This window comes from Ictalurus furcatus, chromosome 18 (assembly GCF_023375685.1).
Source record: "Ictalurus furcatus strain D&B chromosome 18, Billie_1.0, whole genome shotgun sequence".
Taxonomy (NCBI): Eukaryota; Metazoa; Chordata; class Actinopteri; order Siluriformes; family Ictaluridae; genus Ictalurus; species Ictalurus furcatus.
In genome coordinates, this window is record NC_071272.1 from 14,941,038 (window position 1) to 14,949,797 (window position 8,760).

The 8,760-nt window shown below is 38.8% G+C and overlaps 1 protein-coding gene across 1 annotated transcript in view; it reads right to left on the reverse strand.

Moving 5' to 3' along the window:
* The window catches only part of stim1b (stromal interaction molecule 1b), a 45,030-nt gene extending 36,922 nt beyond the window's left edge, over positions 1–8,108 (reverse strand). The window contains exons 1-3 of the mRNA XM_053648164.1: positions 8,071–8,108; positions 7,876–7,948; positions 7,240–7,360 (exon numbers count right to left, since the gene is read on the reverse strand). Coding sequence (XP_053504139.1) covers positions 7,240–7,354 — 115 coding nt within the window. The 5' untranslated portion in view covers positions 7,355–7,360; positions 7,876–7,948; positions 8,071–8,108. The remainder of the gene's footprint in view (positions 1–7,239; positions 7,361–7,875; positions 7,949–8,070) is intronic.
* Between the last annotated feature and the right edge of the window lie 652 nt (positions 8,109–8,760).

The following is an 8,760-nucleotide window of genomic DNA, read 5'->3' on the forward strand; positions in this document are numbered from 1 at the left end:
TCCAGTCCACCTACTGGCATGTTTTTGAGAGGTATGAGGAAACTGGAGAATGTGGAAGAAACTGACACAGACATGGGAAGAACATAAGAAACTCTCCACATAGAGTAAATTGAACTCAGGATTGAAATTGGGACCCTGGAGCTCTGAGGCAGCCACTGCGCCACTATGCCGCAATTTGAAGCTATATTGTGTACAAAATGATGTAAAGAATGAATAGCTCAGAAAAAGCTTGCTTTTTGTTGTTGTTGTTTTTTTTTTTTAAACCAATCAAATGATTGATATATAAATATTGATATATAAATATGATATATAAATGATATAGGCATACGCCTGTAACGAATGTGCAGAGAGAAGGCTACATCAAAATTCAATCCATCTAACACACATGGAGACCTGCACCGTAGATTTGGAAAGCAGCTATATGGACACGTTACATTTCATGAATCAGTTCAACATGGTGAAGAACATGTGAAGAAGCTTTTTGCTGTTTTCAAAATGCTTGAAAATACGTGATGACATGTAACCAGCAGCATGTGATCACACTGGAAAAATCACAACTTGGCCAACAAAAAAAGAAAAATTAACATGAAACGATGCATAAAAAATATTTTATAATTCCACTTTGGCATCTTAAACCAAAATCAAATTGCATTGTGAAGTGACTAATGGTTCCCACCTCTAACCACTAACACTAAAACTTAAGCCCACTGTGACCAGGAACCAAAGTGTGCACAATTTTATTTCTCTGCTCTTAAGAGGACAGAAAGTGTTTACAAAATTACGAATGGCCGTGTGCATAAACAGATATGCATTTAACTATGGGAATCTGACACTGATTAGTAAACACCATTAGTGCTTTTGTTGCACTACACGTCGCAGCCACAGTAACTCTTTCAGCTGCATCAGAGTCAGTCAGAAAGAAAACAGTATGCAAAATCAGAGAGAAGAGTATTCAGTAGTGAAATGTGAGTTTAGAAGGGAGTGAAAAGCATTCGGCCTGCTTCACTAGAGTCATGGCCTTCCAGTGAAATGATCTGAGAAAGCGGCCAGGCCCTGATGGAGCCATGTGGATTTACAGGCATGCAGCCTTGTCAAGTCCCTTCAGCAATGTCCTCTGACCTGTATGGACAAACACGCATGGACAAGCGAAAGATTGCAATGTTCCCACCCAATGACAAAAAAAAACAACAGAGGAATGAAGTCTGACAGAGACTTTAACTGACTAAAAATCTTACAACAAACCTCACAGCCTTAATACAGTGCGTGCATGAAGACTACTGATGAAAAGATCTTTAAAAAAATGTAGAAAAGCCTCTCCTCTGCACTGTGAGTGCAGTATGTGACAGTTCCAAGGATAAACAACAAAAGAGTGATCACATATGGGAACAAGCAGTGTTGCAGTCCTTGAAAGCACACTGTATGTGCATGCGTTCTTTTCCAATGCATGCATTATATCATGGTTGTGAGTTCCAAGTCAAAGCAAATTCAGGTCCTGATTTACAAAGATCCAAAATAATGAGCACTAATTTGCATGTGCAATGGTACAATGATATATTGTGTGCACAAATAGTGATTGTGTTATGGGCGAATGTTTGAGTGCATTACGTCACGTGAAATGTCATCCGAGGAAACAATATGCAAATGAGACATATAGCCATGATTTATCAAACTAAGTAAATGGTCTAATTTTCTTTTCAACTCACAGAAATAAGTTTCTGCAAATTTAATACATGCTCTACGGGTTTGTGGGAATGTTCCAGTTCCTGCTTGCTGTTGACGAAAGACATTGCTGCTTTTCTCAAGCTAATATACTAGTGTCCCAGTATGATGGAGTCTCAGCTCATGAAAACCAACATGCTTAGAGATGCATGCATTTTTAAACCCCTGCAGCCTCTCCTGATTTGACATAAAGAGGAAGCTACTTTTCCAGAGGTGTGGGCTTGACTAAGCTGAAATGTTTATTACAGCTTGTTGAATGTATTGTATCAAGTGTCCTGTATCAAACAATACTACAATATATGCCGTATTGTTACACCCCTACATGATATGTCCAATTAATATTCGATATTTATTTTTAAATAAATAAATAAATAAATAAATAAGGTAATAGTTTTGGCCCAATTTGGGGGATTTGTCCATTCAGCCACAAGAGCATTAGTGTGGTCAGGAAGTGATGTCAGGCGATGAGGCCTAGTGTGCAGTCAGGGTTTCAGTTCATCCCAAAGGTGTTCACATTTGGTTTGCGGTCAGAGCTCTGTGCCGAACACAAGTTATTTTGCTCCAAACTTGGCAAACTATGTCTTCATAGAGCTTGATTTGTGCATTGCCATACCGGAACAGGTTAGGGCCCCTTAGTTCCAGTGATGGGAAATCGTAATGCTACAGCATACAAAATCATTCTATACAATTCTATGCTTCAAACTTTGTGGTAACAGTTTGTGGAAGGCCCATATATGGGTGTAATGGTCAGGTGTCGACATACTTTTGACCATATAGTGTATATCCAGTCATTTATTTTTTTGCATTAGCTTTATCGTAAAATAACCATTTGTTAGTATAATTATGGTCAAAGTGCTACTCCATCAGTTACAGCATGGTTACAGGAAGTTATATCACTATTGGCTTGGCAACAACAAAACACTGAAAAGTCCACAGCTACCCCAGCTAAAATTTGCCTTATCATAGTAGCAGTGATCAGACAAGAAAACACTATTTATAAAGTAAATTGCAAGGTTTCAGAATGAAACACTGTCATACTGTAAGGAATTAAATCCAGGAATGTATACGCTGCTGTATGACCCATGAAGAGACTAAGCAAGTTTAACATGAGTTAATTTGTCTTCCCAGTATACAGCCCTTAGCATGATGCTAGATTTCCTGGTTTCACACAAAGGCTGGCCAAACAGTAAATGTGAGTCAACATTAGTAATCTGATACACATGCAAATTTAAGCTAACTTTAACCGACTGCAAGTATGCAATATTTGCAAACACAGTCCTGCATACTCCCACAAATCTTAAAAAAGAAAGTAATTTTATCCAGATAATTCCTCATTCTATCAAGTCTGGTGTGTTCAAATATCTTTTGAACCATAACGAGAGCAAAAGCTAAACATGGAAATCTATAAACATTACAGAATTAAAAACTGGGATAGCACAAATAGGTTTCATGGTTAGTCACTGTGTGTGACCTGAGGATTATTGCACCAGTAAAAAACGCATTTCTATCAATTGCCATTTATGCATTATTAATTTTTGTGTAAAGATCCTAAAGTAGTAGTAATAATGGAATAATGGCCACTACAATGTCTCTCATAGAAACCAAATTTTGTATGTCTGCCAGGAACTTGGTATTAATGAAACCCAAACATAAAATTTTTGGTTGTTTCTACGCAAGCAGGAATAAAAGGAATAAAATGTGTTCTCTTCCTCTGACACACATTGCACCCTAACTATGATTGGTATGAGGTTATTATACTATGTAAATTTTAAACTGTAACTCCCCTTAACCTGAACACAGTTCCAGAAGCAAAATAGGCAGCACAGGATTTCAAACCACTTCCTGCCTTAAGGTGTAGTGTTCCAAATACCAAATAGCACAACCAACACCTGGCAATGCTGAGAATAAATGATTGCTTACTAATCTTCCTGAAGACCTTTTGTCTGAATATCTCACTGAAAACACAGAAAAAGAATAACTGGATTATTATGTTTTCACATTAATATTGTTCTTAAAGCAGAGCCCTATGTTTTCTATTTATATTATACTATACATCGATCAGTCATAACGTTAAAACCACCGGACTAATATTGTGTAGTTCCCCCTTGTGCTGCCAAAACTGTTCGGACTCGTTGAGGCATGTACTCCACAACTCCACCACTGGTGTGCTGTGGTATCTGGCATGAAGACGTTAGCAGCAGAGCCTTTAAGTCCTGGAAGTTGGATGGATCGGACTTGTTTGTCCAGCACATCCCATAGATGCTGGATCGGATTGAGATCTCTGGAATTTGGAGGCCAAGACAACACCCTGAACCCTTTGTCATATTCCTCAAACCATTCCTGAACAATTTTTGCAATGTGACAGGGAGCATTATCCTGCTGAAAGAGGCCACTGATATTAGGGAATACAGTTGCCATGAAGGGGTGTACTTGTTCTGCAGCAATGATTAGGTAGGTGGTATGTGTCAAAGAATGAATCCACATCCATATGAATGCCAGGACCCAAGGCTTCCCAGCGGAACATTGCCCGGAGCATCACAATGCCTCCGCCAGCTTGCCTTCTTCCCATAGTGCATCCTGGTGCCATCTCTTCTCCATATAAGCAATGTACACACACTCGCCCATCCTCACGATGTAAAAGAAACCATGATTCATCAGATTCATCAGACCAGGCCATGTTCTTCCATTGCTCCATGGTTCAGTTCTGATGCTCATGCACCCAATGTAGGTGCTTTCAGCAGTGGACGGGGCACTCTGACCACTGTGTGTGCTGACACCTTTCTATCATAGCCAGCGTTCACTTTTTCAGCAATTTGTGTTACACTAGCTCTTTTGTGGGATTGAACCAGACGGGCTAGCCTTCAGTCCCTGCATGCATCAATGAGCCATGGGCGTCCATAACCCTGTCACTGATTGTCCTTCCTTGGACTACTTTTAGTAGGTACTAACCACTGCATACCAGGAACACCCCAAAAGACCTGCAGTTTTTGGAGATGCTCTGACTCAGTCGTCAAGCAATCACAATTTTGCCCTTGTCAAAGTAGCACAGATCCTTATGCTTGCCCATTTTTCCTACATGCAACATATCAAATTTGAGAACTGACTATTCACTTGCTGCCTAATATATCCCACCCCTTGACCGCTGCAATTGTAATGAGATAATCAATCTCAGCATTGCTGCTTTTATAGTATAGGGGAAATGCTATGCTGTAAATAACAATGTTGTTGGCTATACAATAGGTGTTCAATAATTCAATCAGAAACCAGATTTCCTTCTGTATCAGACATGAGACAGAACATTAGATTGGGTTTTGAAATAGGGGCGGTGCAGGTTCTCAGCGTGCCTTATTGATATGTCGGAGTAAATATTAGTATAAGGCAGGAGGTGGATGGTGAGTTGCGCATTTGTACAGGTTTCATCTCTTATCGAGACCATAAAGAACTACAACATCACAGACTATACACAGTACATAATGCACATACCAGACAGCGAAAAGTGCGAGCGGACAATATGACAACACCACGTACAGTAAAATAATGTATAAATGCTTTGAATTGGTTTCAAAATTATTTAATCACCAGTAGAGTTCACTGAACCTGAGATTGTAGTTGCTGAAGTTGCATTACCCATACAAACTGCCTCAAAGCTTCAAGTTATATAAAGTCATCACTGACCACAAAGTTTCTCTTTAGGCAATTCCTTAAAAAGAAGAAGTTTGCGTTGTGCCCCCTGCCAGAAGACACTATGGAGAAGTTAAGAAATTCTCTCTCTCGCCCATCACATAATCAGTCTTCAACATCAAAGCCTGTGTAATAAGAAGCTCTCCATTTAGGGTTTTGTTTAAATGTACTCTAAATTAAACGAGTTGAAAATAGAAAATTAGCAACCACAGAGAGGCTTCGTTCTCCTGAATGCAGTACAGAGAGGAAACTCTGCAGTGGGAAGATATCAACTGTGTCTTAAGCCTGATGCGGAATAGAAGCTGGAGTTTGTGTTAAAGATGTTTTTGGCATTCACAATTAATTGCAGATCTTTTGAATCATATTATTGTATCATGAACTTGTTCACAGAAAACTGCAATTGTGCTAGTGTGGCATACATGAATATGAAATGAGGATTTACACCAGCTGTTCGGTTTATTTTCATTTTCCTCCTAACGGTCTCTCAGTAAAGACCAAATTTAGGTGATGTAAACCAACTCTATTTTAAAAAGCTTCCAAAACATCCATGAAGTCCATGATTACTGGAAGTGTTTAAAAAGCTGGTGTGGATTTAAACAATGACCCTTTTTTGTCATCACTTTCACCCCGAGGAATGTTTATGTTCCGGTCATGGCCTAATTTGTATTTATTACATAAAATTTGAGTGTCTAGATGTTACTCAGCATGACTGTAGGTACTAGTATGAATTTTTTACCCCCTGACAGGTCAATACACTGTTCTCCACCTCCACCCTGCCACCAGTTTTCATTTCTGATTGTTCCTCTAGCACTCCTGGTCTATTTAAGGCCCTTGGTATCACCCTACTGTAACAGCAGCCCTTAACATCATAAATTATAGTGACTACATTTACATGCACATCAATAGTCCGATATTAATTTGAATTTGGCAATATTCTAATTTGTACTGAGTCATGTAAATGCTGCAATGCAATTGCCCGATTCAAATTAAGACAATATTGTGATTCCCCAAATTCTGATTCCCACCCCTGGAATATGCCTGTTTTAACCAGAAATTTGTTTACATGTATACAGGAATATTCCCATCCCTGTATGCATATAAACATCGTATTCAGAATATGGCTGCAACCCGAATATTATAGACCTTAAACGGAATTTGATGTGCATGTAAACGTAGTCAACAATGCAAAAATTATTATAATTGATACAAAAAATATTTTTAAAACATGAAATTGTCCGATTTTATCTAAAAAGCGCTAGGGTTAGTACTAATCACTAATCACGGGTACTAATCACAGGGTTACTACTAATTGTGCACAAATAAATGTGCCTTGTCTGTGTCCATGGCAAAGTATTAGCATGTGACTTTTTATATTTTTTCATATTTGAAAAAATGGGACACATGTCACGCTCATTATTTTGTAGACTGCTAACTAGACAAGCCACGTCTCTGCCATAACTCGTATAGCTGGAGCATACCCGTGACACTGGCATGGGCACTGGACAGTTGCATCTGCACTCGCATGTGTGTTAGGTGACCTCCAGGCCGTCAACAGGGACACTTTCTAACCACAGCAACGATGCTGGATGGATATTAGTATTTGCTGGGATGTTCTCAATCCAGCAGAGATATTGTGGTGGACACTGTCCCTCCACCCAAATACAGCTTGGTAAGTGGTGGCTTCTTTTGCTTTAATATACAGGCACGAAGAGGGGCTGACAAACTGTGATAGGCTACAATCAGTAGGCCTAATTGTATACCAACAAAATGACTGGTATGTTATGTTTACCTGGTTAAATGGTCAATGTGTGTAGAGACCAGGTAGCTAATTTCTCTTACCTGAAAACCTGTCGACAGGCTGGATGTGATCTCGGATTCTTGATGGCTCTGCTGTGCTTCTCTTCACCAGGCAAAGACAGATGACACACACAGAAGCAAGACTTACTAAATCCATGCTGACCTGAACATACACACACACACACACAAAGATGACTTAAACACCATCCAGGTTCCAGTTAAGGTTCTCGGAAGTTAAACATCATATATATAACAGTAATGCATGCAGAAACCGGATGCTATTCTTAAATGTTGACTTGTTGACAGAAAGTGGTTATGTGGGTTTTATTCTTTGGGTTTACAAGTTCCGCATTTCACGTCACTTTTTCCGGCTCACTGACCTCCTATTCTGTCAAGTTAGTAGAGAAAGATGTATTAAATAACTCAAACATTTTCATCCGTGGTACCATTAGGGCCAACTTGATCAAACTTTACATTGTCTTCACTTCTCATGAGAGATTTAATCATTCAGGTGACATTACAGCTACATAATGATTGACAAAACTCACAGAGGATGCCTGACACTTTACATTTTATTTCCGGATGCAACAATACTCGTTTCAAAATAGCAAATAATATGGTTATCTGAAAAATGTATGTATGTATGTATGTATGTATGTATGTATAATTTCACAATACCTCCTGAAAACTTCTGGAATAAACCCCCGGATAGGCGCGTTCAGCAATAAGCGTCCATCCCCGTCGTCAAGACCTTCTCAATTAATACAGAAATAAACACAACACGTTTCCAAATATTTGGTCCAATAAAGTGAATAAAATGACACGAAGAATAAAAATCCGTATTAAGATCCTATTAAAGAGAGAAAGACATGCCTGCAGCTGCTCTGCCTGCACACGACGACATATAGGAAAGAATTTCAGCAGTCCAACATGAGCAGTCTTGCTACGGGGCTAACATTTTCTAAACTAGAGTAATGCCGCCATCTTGTGCTTAAAACCAGAGATACGCGTATTAATAGAGACGTAGAAAACCTCCGTTTAAACATTTTAAAACGTTGTCCAACGTGTATTAATAATGACGTGACATTTTGACAGCCAGTATCGGTTTCACTACGGCGTATAACTATCTGAAACTTGCTCGAATCAAGAGAAAAGAACACTTAGCTAGTGAGGCTAGTTTCAAAATTGTGTTTGTTAAATTGCCTCCTGACCAACATGAAGGCAAAGTTAGGAAACAGAGAAAGAAAGAAAGAAAAAAAAATTCCACATAGGTTAGGTAAAATATATTTAGATTTTATTTAAAGTAGAGATGTCAAAGTTTTCCAGAGTTCATTATATAAGTGCACATTTAAGTGGTTACTGAAGCTGAATTAATGCAGGGATGTTTCTGAACATTTGAAGGCCCTAAGCAACAACTTCCTCAGAGGCCCTACTACACCAATCATATTATTGATATCCCTGCTGAAGAAAAAAAACAACAACAATAGAAACCCTCATAGAATTTGTACATCACAGAAATTATAATGATTTCCACTACAAATACCATTACAAACCATCAGCTAA